The 15061-nt window shown below is 52.8% G+C and overlaps 1 protein-coding gene across 2 annotated transcripts in view; it reads left to right on the top strand.

The window, feature by feature from the left end:
* DLG5 (discs large MAGUK scaffold protein 5) overlaps positions 1–15061 on the top strand; it is a 116657-nt gene that overhangs the window by 97093 nt on the left and 4503 nt on the right. For both annotated transcript variants that reach the window (XM_059397892.1, XM_059397891.1), the window contains 10 exons: positions 1259–1421; positions 1536–1669; positions 2333–2479; positions 3722–3905; positions 4473–4621; positions 5483–5653; positions 6235–6431; positions 13158–13301; positions 13518–13645; positions 14822–14931. In XM_059397892.1, the coding sequence (XP_059253875.1) occupies positions 1259–1421; positions 1536–1669; positions 2333–2479; positions 3722–3905; positions 4473–4621; positions 5483–5653; positions 6235–6431; positions 13158–13301; positions 13518–13645; positions 14822–14931 (1527 nt within the window). The remainder of the gene's footprint in view (positions 1–1258; positions 1422–1535; positions 1670–2332; positions 2480–3721; positions 3906–4472; positions 4622–5482; positions 5654–6234; positions 6432–13157; positions 13302–13517; positions 13646–14821; positions 14932–15061) is intronic.

Below are 15061 nucleotides of genomic sequence, written 5' to 3'. Positions count from 1 at the left end.
CTGCAACTCCAGACTGCCTGGCACTGTGACCTGTGATGCGTCTGGAAGTCGTAGGCCAGGGACTGAGGTGTCTGAGCCGCAGGGTCAAGGGAGGGCATTGCGGTGAGGGCGAATTTGGGAAGGGACAAGGTAAAGGGATAGGTCAAGAAGGATTTTGTTCTCAGACTGACAGGGGACCGGGCCCTGGGTGGGAGTGTCCCAGCCTGAGGCCCGCTGAGCTTGAGAGACGGCTGTGTCTCTGGTTGGCAGGGGAGGGCTGGCTCCGGGGCCTGGCTTTCCATTAGCACATAAGTCTGTCCCCAGCCACATGCTCTGGAGGGGAGCCCAAGGACATGGCTCTCCGGCCAGCTCCTCCCTTCATCTTTGGCTGTGACTTTGTTCTGAGAGGAAGAGCTCAGGGCAGCACATAGCACTGTCCTCACAGGACGGCTCTGTGTCACCTGGCTGCATGTCTGTCAGGTTCTGTCTATCAGGTTCCAGGCATCTGTTACCCTTTTCTGAGCATCCCTCTCTTCTAACTTTTTGCACCTTCCAGATGTCTCCACCACCACAGATCCCTCCTGAGACTGCCCGTGGCCACCAGGCCCAGGTTCTCCTCCCTGAGGAGTCTGAGGTTGGCCTGCCATGAGGCCTCTGCCCGAGCCCCCTTGTGCCCTTGGCACGGCGGATGGCTTCCCCGCCCCACCCCCACCCCGGGCCAGCAAGTGCATGGTCCCTACCTTGCTCCCAGCCTACCCACTCCCTTTCTAATGGCTTGGGTTTGTGGCAGCTTCATTTCCATGGTCATCGTACACCACTCTGTACACTGGTAAATATAAAAACTGATACTTGATATGGTTGCTCCTCGGTGACTGTCACCCCAGGAGCCCCTTCTTTTTCTCCTGGGGCATCTGGAGAGCCCACCGGGTTTGTTCATTGCACATTTTGTTGCAGCAACTTTGCTCACGTTAGGAAACTCTGTGCTTCTTCTCTGCCTGTGTCAGTGTTTATAGTTCACGTGGCTCATTCTCTGTGTCTTTGGGACTGCGTGCTTCTGTGGCCATCTGGGGGTGCTGTGTTTGTGTTGCATGAGGTTGTGGGAAAGTGTTTCACTGCCATACAGAGGTGGGGCCATTGCGTTCCCATCCAGCTGTGTCATCGTAGGAGCATCCGGTGGTCCCTGACCTTTCCTGCGTAGCTGATTGCATGCCTGACTGCAGATTTGCCCCCGACCTTTCCATTGTGTCCGAGTCCCCGAAACTGTTGGCTCTCTTCCAAGGCCCTATGCAGAGGAGCCACGCCACGTGAAGCTGCAGAAGGGCTCGGAGCCGCTGGGCATCTCCATCGTGAGTGGAGAGAAGGGCGGGGTCTACGTCTCCAAGGTGACAGGGGGGAGCATCGCTCACCAGGCTGGCCTGGAGTATGGGGATCAGTTACTTGAGGTAAGCGGGCACTGTATCCTTCTCTCCGTCCTCTCCTCCCTCCCTGGGAAGAGCTGTGCTCCCCTGCGGCCCAGCCCCTGCCACGTCACTGAGCGTGCTCCTGGTGTCTCCTAGTTCAATGGCATAAACCTGCGGAGTGCCACGGAGCAGCAGGCCCGGCTCATCATTGGGCAGCAGTGTGACACTATCACCATCCTGGCCCAGTACAACCCACACATGCACCAGCTCAGCAGCCACTCTCGGTCCAGGTGAGGGCCTGGGCCTCCCACAAGGCCCGTCCAGGCTGTGGGGAGGAGAGAGGGCGCAGCCCGGGTGCCAACCGTCTGTTCCGGCCACTCAGCTTCCGTAAGAGAAGAGTCGGCCAGCCCCGGATTGTGGAAAAAGAACATAGAGGAGGTGGAGGAGGTGAAGCAGGATACCTGAGGTGTAGGGTGTGGAAGCACATGGCTGGTCCCCCACCCCTGTGCAGCAGGCAGCCTGCCTGCAGGTGTGTGATAGTCAGGAGCGGAGGCCCTGGGGTGGGATTCTCACACAGAGTGTTCTGCCCCCGTGTCCTGCCTCTGAGCCGTGGGTTGCCGGGCATGTGGGAGAAGGGGGGGCTGCCCCTAACTCACAATACTGCCCAGCTTAGTGAAGGGGCAATGGGACGTACAAACGGAGGGAAAGTTGCAGGGCATGTGGGGGGCCCCCAGCCCACACCTGCAGAGAGGAGCCCCACGTTGAGGACAGGCAGATCCTATAGGGTGGACGACCTGAGTCCCACCTCCCAAGACAGCTGTTCTCAGGGCTCCGAGCCCTGTGACCCAGTCTCTCTGCTCCCAGCCCAGCTCTGGTCCACGCCGGAGAGGGGGTGGCTGTGGCTGGCCGGGGACCATGTGCTGCTCCTTACTGCTTCTGCCCTCTGTCCCCAGCTCCCACCTGGACCCTGCCAGCACCCACTGCACACTCCAGGGGAGCAGTGCCGCCCCCCCGGAACACCCCTCTGTCATTGATCCGCTGATGGAGCAGGATGAGGGCCCTGGCACCCCCCCGGCCAAGCAGAGCACCCCCAGTTCCAGGTCAGCAAACGTGTGCTGTGAGCCTTCTGTTGCTGCAACCCAGCCTGGGGGTGGGGGGTGGGTGGTTGTGGTCGTGGCCTGAGCACACCCTGCCAGTGTACCCCCGTGCCTCAGACCATATCACAGGCCGTCAGGATCGGGAGTGGGAGGCATGCCATTCCTTCCCTTTCCTCTTGCCCTCCTGCCCTTTCTCACACTTGTTGTTTCTTTGTTTCCCCTCATTGACTTGTTCTTAGCTCTGCCTCCCTCCTTTCCTCCTCTTCTCAGTCACTCGTCGTCTGACTCTATCCTTAGACAGGACACCACAGTCACCACCCAGCCAGGCCCTGAGCCACGGCCACCACCCGCGGTTGGCCCCGGGGAGCGCCGGGGTTAGAGAGGGACAGGCCGGTGTGCAGGCCTGTGCAGCATGTGCTGGGAGGGCTGGTGCAAGCCACACTGGGGCAGTGAGTGAGAGTGTGGCAGGGAGCAGAGCCAGCTAAGTCAACATGCTCAGGGTGAGCAGGGGTTAGCCATGCACATGGGGGCTGTGGACAGAGGAGCCGGTGGGAACATGGGGAGAGGGCTGCACAGGCCAGGCCATGCAGCCATGGTTCCGTAGTCCTGGACAAAGCTGTTTTCTCGACCAAGTCCCCGCCTCCCTCAGAACGTGGCCCGTTCTGCGTTTCCTGCTGGGATTCATCACACTGGGCCTTGGCTGCGGTCGCCACAGCTGTCCTGTCCCCAGGTGCCCATTGCTGCCCCATTTCTTCCCTTCCCTGTGCTCTCCAGTGTCTCCCTCACCGTGCTGTGGGTTTCTTGATGGCTAGGGGCGCCCTCTTAGTGGTGTCGCACAATCCCTGGGCCAGAGAAGCTGCTGCGTACACGCTGCTGAGTTGTCTGTTGTGCCCTGGGCTCTGCGACTGGCTCTGACTTTTCTTAGGCAGAACTAGGTTAGGAGAACAGGTGTAGTCCAGGTGGGGAGAGAGGGAGCTTGTGGCACTGGATGGACAGATGGGCCAGAAAGCAGCATGGATTTCCATTCAGTCCCTAGCAGGCAGTCTCACCTGGGGCCATGTTTTCACCTCTACAAACCTCAGCTTCCAGCCTGTAGACTAAGTCGCTAGAACCAGAACGTGGATGGGACCGCTGGGGGATCTCACGGAGTAAGCGGCCAGCTGTTGGGATATTAGCCACTGCGTAGTCTTGCACACCCTGCACCCCCTGTGTGTGACCGAGGGACTTTCTTTTCCTTCTCCAAAGGATGGTGGGAGATGCCAACAAGAAGACCCCGGAGCCGCGAGTTGTCTTTATCAAAAAGTCCCAGCTGGAGCTTGGGGTCCATTTATGTGGAGGGAACCTACACGGGGTGTTCGTGGCAGAGGTGGAGGACGACAGTCCTGCCAAGGGCCCTGAGGGCCTTGTGCCAGGGGACCTCATCCTTGAGGTGAGTTCTGAGCTGGCCACGCTCCTCTCTGCCAGCCCCTCTGGCTTCCTCCATTCTGCAGTATGGGGGAGCAGAGCACGGCCTCTTGCCTGGCGCCCCCTGTTGGTGCTGAATGCTGCTGGGACCCTCGGGGCGCATCACACTGTCCCGGGTGGCACCCTGGCTTGGGCAGTTGTGTCAGGGAGGGAATCAGGAGGGAGGGTGCTCTGCTGTGTCAGCAGTGGGACTGGGGTCTAATGGCATGTCCTCTCCCTCTTGCTGGGTCTCCCATTTGATGGGAGGGATGGTTCATCAGTATTCAAAGACACAGATAGCAGAAGCAAGGTGAAGTGCCGTGTTTGTGTAGCCCTCACTTGCTGGGGGACGAGCACAGTGTTTCTCCTGGGAGAAGCTGTTGAGGTCAGAGCGGACCCTGGCAGAGGACTCAGTCTTACCTGCAGAGGCGAGGCAGGCAGAGTCCCTGAGACGGGGACCTTAAATCTGCCTCATCCCCCCACCACCTGCTCACGGGGGCCCAAGCTGCCCCTGGCTTCTGGCCTCTGAGCGCAGTCTCCTGTCCTCGGGCAGTATGGCGGTCTGGACGTGCGCAACAAGACGGTGGAGGAGGTCTACGTGGAGATGCTCAAGCCCAAGGACGGTGTCCGTCTCAAGGTGCAGTACCGCCCTGAGGAGTTCACCAAGGTCAAGAGCCTGCCTGGCGACAGCTTCTACATCAGGTACCGGGGGCCGGGGGAGGGCCCTCCTGAGGAGACTGTTGCTGGTGAGTGTCTCTGCAATGCAGAGGATGGTACCGCAGTCCATGCTGTGTGGGCCCCAGACCACGTGCTCACGGCTTGTGACTTAGACGCCTGTGACTTAGGGAAACTTTGCTTGAGGCCTTCCAGGGCTCCCTCTGTAGGGTTTGGGGCCTGGGAAATTTTGAGGGTATAGAGCCCCATTTTCCTACATGCTGCACTCCTCTCCTGGTCTCCCCTGCCCCACGTCGGCAGATCTGTCTGCAGCGTGTGTGAGTGTCAAGGTATGCACCTGCCCGAAGTATGGTGTGACTGGTGTGCAGCCAGGCATAGGCAGCATGTTTTTTCTAGAAGAGGCTCTAGATTCCTTCACATTCCCTAAGCTCTGAGGCCATGGAGAGGCCTCAGATCAGCTGTGTACTGTGAGATATGGTCTCTGTCTCTAGGACACCCTCGTTGGTGGGAGATGACATATGTCCATCCTGGGGAGTTTCACTTTTATAGGAACCAGTGACCTTGACTTGGCAGCAGGGAGTGAAGGCCCCGCTTGGAAGATGGGATATGGTTTTTGGTCCTTGGCAAGACGTTCTTTATCTGATGGATGTGAGGGAACCCCCAGTCTTAGGGGAGGGCAAGACAATGTTGTTCTGTTACATAAAGTCGGGGGTTCCCTTCTCTGGGAATTGCCCCCAGCATCAGGGGAGGTGGGTCCTGATCGTGGTCTGGGAAAAGCTCAGGGCAGGAGAGCTGTCCCAGGAGACCGGCTGCTGAAGTGTGTGGCTGGGGGGCCCTCCAGCAGCCGGTAGCCTCCTCCTGATCCCGTTCTCTCTGTTGCCCGGCCAGGGCCCTGTATGACCGGCTGGCAGAGGTGGAGCACGAGCTGAGCTTTAAAAAAGATGACATTCTCTATGTGGATGACACCTTGCCACAGGGCACATTTGGGTCCTGGATGGCCTGGCAGCTGGACGAGAATGCCCAGAAGATGCAGCGTGGCCAGATCCCCAGCAAATATGTGTAAGTGTTCATGTCTGGGCTTGGAGGAGGAGGAGCCCACCCCTGGAGCTGTCCCAGGGATCAGGGCTCATCTGCCCTGCACCCTGGCTTCTGGTCTGTATGTTTTGCTCAAACCACTTGTGCTTCTAGAGCAATCTGATGGTGTATGTAAGTCAATGCTATACAGGGGCAACTTAGGAAATAGAACTTTCTTATTTTTAACAGATTTATTGAGATACGTTCCTGTGCCATGCAGTTCACTCGAAGTGTCTGATTTGGTGGCTTTTAGAGTACTTACAGCTGTGTGCCACCGTCCCACTGTCATCTCAGAGCTTTCTGAGCTCAGCAGTGGCCCTGCATGCCCTCAGCCCTCAGCCACCTCACCTGTCTTTCCGTCTTTCCTGCCCCCTCTCCAATCTGAGGCAGCTGGGACTCTACCTCTGTCCCTGTAGAGTGCGCTGTTCTGGACTTTCACATGAACGTGGCCTTCTGTGTCTGCTTTCTTGCACTTTGCATAGCGTTTTCCTCTGCACAGGCAGGGGTGGGGTGGGTGGGGGCATTTGCTAGGCCCTTCCCAGCACCACCGTTCCCTGTGCCCACAGGATGGATCAAGAATTCTCCAGGAGACTCAGCATGTCTGAGGTCAAAGATGACAACAACGCCGCAAAGACGCTGTCAGCGGCTGCGCGCAGATCCTTCTTTCGAAGGAAACATAAGCACAAACGCAGCGGGTCCAAAGATGGGAAAGACCTCCTTGCCCTGGACACCTTTTCCAACGACACCATTCCACTCTTTGAAGGTAAGTGGCTAAGCTCACTCTTCCAGCAGGCTCTCAGAATTAGGCTTGCCATTGACCACAGAAACCGCACAGCAATGACTTAGACAAGATAGAGGTTTACCCTGCTTTTGCATGGAAGTCCTAGAAGTCCCAGTAGTCGGGGTGGTGGTACTGTTGTCCTCAGGGTCTGGCAGCTGTAGGGCGTGGCTTCCTCTGGCAGCACGTGACGTTGCAGCTCCAGCCATCACTGCCAGATTCAGATAGCAAAGTGTGCCGCAGTTGAGTGTGCCTCCTTAAACTGCTTTCCTGGGAGACCCAGTCTGCGACTCCCAACTCACACCTCACTGGCCGCTTGTTTCAGAAAGAGAGCCTGGAAGGGCGGGGTTTCAGCTGGACCCCTTCCAGCTACAGTAATGTAGCTTCTGTCGGAAGGATGGGTGTGGGAGGGGCAGAAGCAGTCTGCGGTCAGTGCGTTGCTTCTGGGTTTTTTGGGGGGTTACTGTAGGCTGTTTGGTGGTAATCAAGAGCCACCAGCCTCTGCAGCTCTTTGGCCTTTCCTGGGTTTCTTCCTGTGTCCATGAACGATTCTTACAAGATTTTCCCTGGCCAGGCACTGCGCCAGGGCCAGAGTTGCAGATTAGGGAGTGTGACATCTCCTGGCAGATTGTCCTTATGTAAAGGGTGCTTTTGTCCTGGAAAGCCACAGGTTCTTGTGACTGCCACTCATGGGACCCTGGTGTGGGGGTCCAGTGTCCTGAATGTTGCCCTTCTGGGCAGGCATGCTACAAAGCTGGCCATGGAGGACAGCTTCTCTCTTCCTTGCCTGCTCCCATTTTTATTTTTTAAATGAAGGCCCGGATACTGGGAGTTGAGTGAATCCCATCCTTGTTCGTGGCCCGTTGCCGCTCTCTCAGGATGGGATGGCAGACCTCAGCAGGTGGGCCATGTCTGTTTATATGGCCCGGAACTAGGAATGGATGTTCACATGTTTAAATGTAGTAACAAAGACTATCATTAGGCGCGAACACCTAGTGGCAATAACGGTTGCTTGATTTTGCTGTTTCTTCTTTCTGCAAAAAAAAAATGCTGTTGGGATTTTCAGAGGGATTGCGTTGAATCTGAAGATTGATTAGGTAGAATGGGCATGTTTACAAGACTGAGTCTTCCAGTCCCCAGGCACAGCTGTCTTTCCATCTATCTGTATCTTCTTTGAGTTCTTTTTGCAGTATTTTGTAGTTTTCGGTTTGCAAGTCTTTCACCTCCTTGTTTAGGCATATTCCTAAGTAGTTTATCCTTTGTGAGGTTACAGTAAGTGGGTTTGTTTTCTTCATTTCTTTTACAGAGTGGACATTGTTGGTGTATAGGAGTGCAACTGATTTTTGCATGTTGATTTTGTATTCTGAAACTTTATAGAAATCGTTAGTTCTAACAGGTTGTGTGTGTGCACGTGAATGTGTGTGTGTGTGTGTGTGTGTGTGTGTGTGTGTGTATTCTCTAGGGTTTTCTACATTGAGATGATGTCATCTGAGAATAGATAATTTTACTGCTTGTTTTCCAATGTGGATGCCTGCTTTCTTTCTCTTGTCTAATTGCCCCGGCTGGGATTTCCAGTACTGTGTTGGATAGTCGTGGCAAGTGTGAGGCATCCTTGCCCTTGTTTCCGATCTTAGAGGGAAAGCTTCCTGTCTTCTGCCTTTGAGTGGGATGTTAGCTACAGGCTTTTCATATATGGCTTTTGTTATGTTCAAGTAGTTTCCTTCTGTTCTTACTTGGTTGAATGTTTTTATCATGAAAGTGTACTTAATTTTGTCAATGCTTTTTCTGTGTCAGTTGAGATGATCATGTGGTTTTTGTCCTTCATTTTAACGTGGTGTAAGACATAGATTGATTTCTGTATGTTAAGAACCATCCTTGCATTCCAGGTATAAATCCCACTTGGCCGTGGCATATGATCCTTTTCATTTGTTGCTGAATTCAGTTTGCTGGTATTTTGTTGAGGATTTTTGCATCTTTGTTCATCAGGGATATTCGTCTGTTGTTTTATTATTATGTCTTGGGATGAGTTTGGAAGTGTCCCCTCTTCTTCAATTTCTGGAAGAGCTTTAAGAGGACCAGTACTAATTTTTTTTTTTTAAGTGTTAGGTAGAATTCTCTGGTGAAGAAGCCATCTTGTCCTGAGCTTTTTCTTGTGAAGAAGTTTTTCTGTTACTTTCTGTCTCCTTACTTGGTGTAGCTCTGTTCAGATTTTTTTTTTTTAATTTCTTCATGATGTAGTCATGATACATTCTGTGTTTCTAGGAATTTATTATTTATTATTATTAATCAGGTTGTCTGATTTGTTTACATGTAATTGTTCGAGGTAATTTGCTATAAATTTTCTGTGGAATTTTTTTCATAGAAAAAAATTTTTCTAGAAAAATTTTAGAAATTTTTAGAAATTTAGAATTTTTTCTAGAAAAAAAATTTTTTTTCTATGGAATTTGTTTTCATTTCTGTGGAATTGGTTATCATGGCCCTTCTTATTTCAGTGATTTAAGTCTGTCCATTTTTCTTCATTAGTCTAGCTAAGAGTTTGCTAATTTTGATCTTTTTGAAAAACCACTAACTCTTGGTTTCGTTGATTTTTCATTGATCTTTTCTAAATCTTTTTTTTTTAAAGATTTTATTTATTTATTTATTTGATAGACAGAGATTACAAGCAGGCAGAGAGGCAGGTAGAGAGAGTGGAGGAAGCAGACTCCCCGCTGAGCAGAGAGCCCGATGATGTGGGGCTTGATCCCAGGACCCTGAGACTGTGACCTGAGCCGAAAGCAAAGTTTTTAACCCACTGAGCCACCCAGGCGCCCCTCATTGATCTTTTCTAATTGTTTTTCTATTCTCTATTTATCTCTGCTCTTCATTACTTCCTTCCTTCTGCTAATTTTGGGTTTAGTTTGTTCATTCCCCCCCCAATTCCTCCAAGTGTAAAGTTGGGTTGTTGATTTCTTCTTTCTCAATATCCACATTTACCACTACACACTTTCCTCCTGGATATGGATGCAGCTGGATGCAGCTTTTGCTGCATCCCGTAAGTGTCCATATCCTGTGCTTTTGGCTTCATTTGTCTCCAGAACTTTTCTGAAATGCCCTCTGCTTTTTTTCTTTGAGCCCTTGGTTGTTGGAGACTAAGTTGTTTAATTTCCACATAGGTTTATTTTCTTGTTTCCCTTTTGTTGTTGTATTCTAGTTTCCTTCCACTGTGGTCAGAAAAGATGCTTTGTATAGCTTCAATGTTAAGTTTGTTTTGTGGCTTACCAGGTGGTCTGTCCTGGAGAATGCTCCGTGTGCGCTTGAGAAGAATATGTCCTCTACTGTTGCTGGCTGGGGTGCTGGGTGCACATCTGTGAGGCCATTGGGTCCGTAGTATTTCCTTATTTTCTGGCTGTTTTATCGGTAACAAAAGTAGGGGCGTCGAAATCCCTCTGAGTATTGTGAATTCTCTGTTTCTCCCTTCAGTTCTCTCGACATTGGCCTCCCGCAGTTGGGAGCTCTAGTGTGAGGGGCATGTGTGTTTGTAATTGTTGGATCTGTCTGGAGAATTGACCCTTTTATCATTATGTAATGCCCTTTGTCTCTTGCAACAGCTTCTGCCTTAAGGTCTAGTTGGCCTGCTTTCACTGTGGTCACCCTGCTCTCATCAGATTCCTCATCGCATGAACTGTCCTTGTTCTTTCCCTTCTACTAGCCTGTGTGTGTCCTTCCATCCAAAGTGAGTCTCTCCTGGACGCATGTAGCTGGATCTTGTTTATTCATCCGTTGAGCTGATCCATTCACATTTAAAGTAATTACTGATATGGGAGGACTTACTGCTGCCACTGGAATTGTTTTCTGTATGTCTTATAGCTTTTTTGTCCATCTTGCTTCCCTTGCTGCTTATTGTGCTGTGCTGTTTTTTAATTTTGTTTATTTATTTAACAGAGAGAGATCACAAGTAGGCAGAGAGGCAGGCAGAGAGAGAGGAAGGAAAGCAGGCTTCCCGCTGAGCAGAGAGCCTGATGCGGGTCTTGATCCCAGGACCCTGGGATCATGACCTGAGCTGAAGGCAGAGGCTTTAACCCACTGAGCCACCCAGGCTCCCTTTGTTTTTTGTTCATTTGTTTGTTTGTTTGTTTGTTTTTTGTAGTGACAGGTTTTGATTTCTCTCTCATGTCCCTTTGTGTATATTTCATAGATATTTCTTTTTGGTTACTGTGCAATTGCATAAAGCATTTCAAAGTTACAACAGTCCATTTTATTTTATTATTTTTTATTAAGTAAGCTCCATGCTCTGCATTGTCCCATGCTTGAGCCCAGCATGGGGCTTGAACTCATGACCCCGAAGTGAAGACCTGAGCTGAGATTAAGAGTCAGACACCTAACTAACTGAACCACCCAGGCACTCCTGTAACAATCCATTTGAAACTGATGACAACTTAATTTCAGTCTCCTATAAAAATTCTGTGTTATACCTCTGTGTCCTCCTCCCCTTGATGTTGTTGATGACATCTATTACTGTCTTTTATATCAATGTAATATTTTAGCATAGATTTATAATTACTTTTATGCTGTTCCTTTTAAATACCTACGCCAGATTTAAAGTGATTTGCATACCTACATTACGTTACTTCCAGATTCTCTATTTATATGTACATTTATCCTTCCCAGGGAGTTTTATATTTTTGCTGGTTGGATTTAATGACTTGTGAGATGCTCTGTAGCTCTCTAATTCTGTAATTATGAGGACTTCCAACGAAGCAGATTGTTCAGGGAGGAACAGGAATCTTCTAAATTGGTCTCCCACTGCGTGGAGTGTTAATAGTTGTTAGGGGAGAATATGATTCTTGCTCAAATAAGTTGGAGGCATCGTGACTTAGTGTCCATACAGAGGGAAAGAGATGAAGAGAGACAGTGCACTTGTGTGTGGGAGGTTCGGAAGGAATACAGGAGAGCAGGAGGAATCAGTAGGGGTGCATTCTAGAAACGTAACAGGAGCGGAAGAGGGAGGTGCAGAATGTTGACGTTGTTATGTCATTTTCAATGAACACATACATATATAGCAGATTTTGTAGTCTTTCCTGAGAATGTCAAAATCAACATGTGAGCATAACCAGCGTCTGGAAGGGCATCCTTCCAGCTTCTAACAGTGGTGATGAGGAGCTGCTGGGGACCAGGACGGATGGGGGAAGAGGGGTCAGAGGAGCTGTTTGGCTTTACTTGTAATGTTCCAGTTTTCAAAAGGGGGATGTGTTTGTCTTCTGGAAAGTCCTTTGCCCTGAGACTCCTCAGAGGCTTCGGTCAGAAGTGCACAGACATTCTGGATGGTAGATGGGGCTCCCAGAGCCTGCCCCACCAACTGGAACAGATCACCTGGCCAGCCCGCTGCGAGGTGCCCTGTGGAAAGCCACAGAGGTGTACGTGGATAATCATCAGGCCTTAAAAAAAAAGAATACATGTGTAGGTGTGGGTGAGGGAGGGGAGAGATTGCGTTCACTTCCCCCTCAGTTCTGCCCATGAGCTTGGTCCGAGTGGAGCTCCAGCGGCACCTGGCCCCCCGCCGCGTGTGCACCCACAGCCCCGTCCCCAGTCAGGCCTTGGTGTTCAGCTGCTTTGCAGGCCATCTGGGCTGAGCCTCCCCTTGACCTTTCCCCAGAGGCCACTCCAGCCCTCCCTGCCCTCAGTCCACTGGCCTGCCAGGCTCGGCCAGGGCGACAGCTCCTGTCGTGCCCCTCCTGGGCCTCCTGCTGGTCTCTTCATGTTTGGGGCCAGCACGCATGCCTCTAACCCCTGCTGCTCCCTGGGACCTCTGGCTCTGTCACCTGGACAAGCGTCGAGAGCACTTGTGTGGTCGTTGGGGCTTTTCCCAAGTTGCTGACTTGTGACACTGGTGAGACTGTGTTTTGTATTCTTTCCGAAGTGTTTCTGAGATGCCAGCACAGTGACTGGTATGGGGAGGTGCTGGTGTTAGGCTGCCTTTTTTGGCAACGATTTGTTTATTCATTCAGGGACTGTGGTGGTGCAGGGGGCGGCGGGGTTATGTACTACACACACAAGATTGATGTGACTCCTGTAACCCAGACCAGATAATAGTAGCCGAAGTGTGATTTCTCTGCCCCATCAAATCCCAGCTGGTTGGTGGCCCCAGGAAGGCAGCTCTATCGGTCCTCTATCGTCCCATCGGTCCTGTAGCTCTGCCATGCTTCTAAAGGTTGTCCTCATCATCAGGGTGAGGGCTGGCTGGGCAGCCCTGGTCTTGTCCTTTTTAGCCCCTGGGAGGAGGGCAAGGAGTTGGGAGCTTCACCTCTGCTCATGGGGTCACATGAGCACACCTGCCTGCAGGGCAAGTTGCATGCCTAGAGCAGACAATGGATAGTGGGGTCAAGGGGAGCAGGCCTGAGACACGTGAGGAAGAATTTGAGGGGAAGGAAGTGCCAGAATGACTGCTCTAGACCAGCTGTCTTGGGTGTTCACAGAGCAGGGACACTAGTGCTGGCTGCAGGAGTGACCGTGCGTGCGCTGGTCTGCCTCTTCCCGCTACACCAGCCAAGTCCCAGGCGAGCCCTGCTGAGCTGCTCACCTGGCCTGGCTCGGGATTTATGGACCGAGGGGGCGGAGCTGCTTGGGGCGAGCAAGGTCAGGGCAGCCGCGGGCCCCGGGCCTGCCTGCCTCCCTCTTTCCCTCCCTCCCTCTACTCCGGGTGCACGCCCATGACACTGCCCCTCTCTCCCTCAGATTCCGTGAGCCTCGCCTATCAGCGGGTCCAGAAAGTAGACTGCACCTCCCTGAGGCCTGTCCTGATCCTGGGGCCTTTACTGGACGTGGTGAAGGAAATGCTGGTGAACGAGGCGCCCGGCAAGTTCTGCAGATGCCCCCTTGGTAAGGGGCACTCTCGCTGCCAGCCGGGTTCTGTCCACCCGTCTCCTGGAGCTGGGTCCCATGGTGTTTCAGCGCCCTTCTGGGTGGCTCACATCAGTGTGTTTCTCCAGAAGGAGGGACAGGAGGACAGGTTTTCTGCACAGTGTTCTTGCTCAGAATGTGCTGTGATGGCTCCCTGGGCCGGGGGCATCTCATTCCTGTGTCTGTGCTTTGCAGAGGTGATGAAGGCCTCTCAGCAGGCCATCGAGCGGGGTGTCAAAGACTGCCTGTTTGTCGACTACAAGCGGAGGAGTGGCCATTTTGATGTGACCACAGTGGCTTCCATAAAGGAGATCACAGAAAAGGTACCTGTTGCTTAGACCAGGGGTAGGGTCAGAGCATTTGGGTGTGGACCCCCTGCGGCTCTGGACCTCTGCCCTGTGCATCTTTTGGGCCTTCAGTGCGCTCGCCCGTGTCATTTTAGTCCAAGTTACCCTCTGTCAGGGCTTGCCCCACTGCTTCTCTGTGTTTCCACCGTCATAAACAGGGCACTAGTCCTGTGCCCATGTCACCCCTCTCCCTCTGAGGATTCGGGATCTGGTGAGAGCTCTGAGCTCTCGGAAAGCCCCATGTGGCGGATTCTATGACAGGGTCTTGCCCTGCTCAGCGTGTGTGCAGAACTGTATGTTTGCTTTTTTCTGGGGACAGGGTGCCCAGTTTCCATCAGGGCCCTGCTCCTGAAAGGGTTAAGAACTGTTTCCTTGCGTCCTTAGGCTCTTGAACATACTGGGGTCCGTTTGCCGGGGAGTGTGAGAAAAAGTGGGGAAACCTGTAAGGGGTATTGGAAAAGCGGCTGTCAAGTGCAGACACCTCAGGCCCTGTCCTTCTCGGGCTGCTCACTTCACCTCATAAGGCTTGGCTTTGCTCCTCACTGAATGAGGGAGGTGGCTTCTGGCAGCAGGGAGTGTGGATGCGCCCCAGGGAGTTAGAAAGCCGGCTGGCACCTGGGCTCCCTCAGTGGAGCTCTTGGGGATCAAGGAGAACCCTGTGCAGAGTGCCCGTGGTCTTTCTTTGGCTCACACTCCACCTGGAGGCTCAGGGGTCCCCAAGACATGTTTTAGTCACAGCCAGGCAGACACACACGCCCCTTCCCCAAGGCAGGTCCGACTGGGTCTCCCCATCTTCATTTGCTCAGTCTGGCGGCGGTGAGGTTTCTGAGGCCGGGCTGGGGTCGGGCTTTAAGAAGCTCCCTGTGTCTTGTCAGAGGCAGGGAAGGTAGTCGCGAGGCAGGCCGTCCAGACCCTACTGTGCCCTGGCTCCTAGCTGTCACCACCATCAGACTTGACAGCTTGTGGGGAGAGCTTTTCTGGGATGACACTCTTCCTGGGTTCCCTACGTGGTCTTCATGCTAGACTGGTCCTCATGTGCTCATTGATGCAGGGAGGTAGAGCAATGTTTGCAGGAGGGGGTCCCATCCTTGGCAGGGCTCCAGTGTCCTTAGGGCCATCCCCAGGCCCTGACTGGCCACACACCCCCTTTAGAACCGGCACTGTCTCCTGGACATCGCCCCCCATGCCATCGAGCGGCTGCACCACATGCATATCTACCCCATCGTCATCTTCATCCACTACAAGAGCGCCAAACACATCAAGTAGGTGACTGGGTCCTCGGGGGCTTGGTGGGCTCGGGGTGCTTGCTGAGGGTAAGGCTGTTGACTCAGACACCAGGGCAGTGGGGGTGGGCATGGAAGAAGGAGATGGCCAGAAGGTCTCATGTTCACT

Source organism: Mustela nigripes, chromosome 4, assembly GCF_022355385.1.
Source record: "Mustela nigripes isolate SB6536 chromosome 4, MUSNIG.SB6536, whole genome shotgun sequence".
NCBI classification, from domain to species: domain Eukaryota; kingdom Metazoa; phylum Chordata; class Mammalia; order Carnivora; family Mustelidae; genus Mustela; species Mustela nigripes.
The sequence above is the reverse complement of the archived record's forward strand: the minus strand, read 5'-3'. Positions and strand labels throughout refer to the sequence as shown.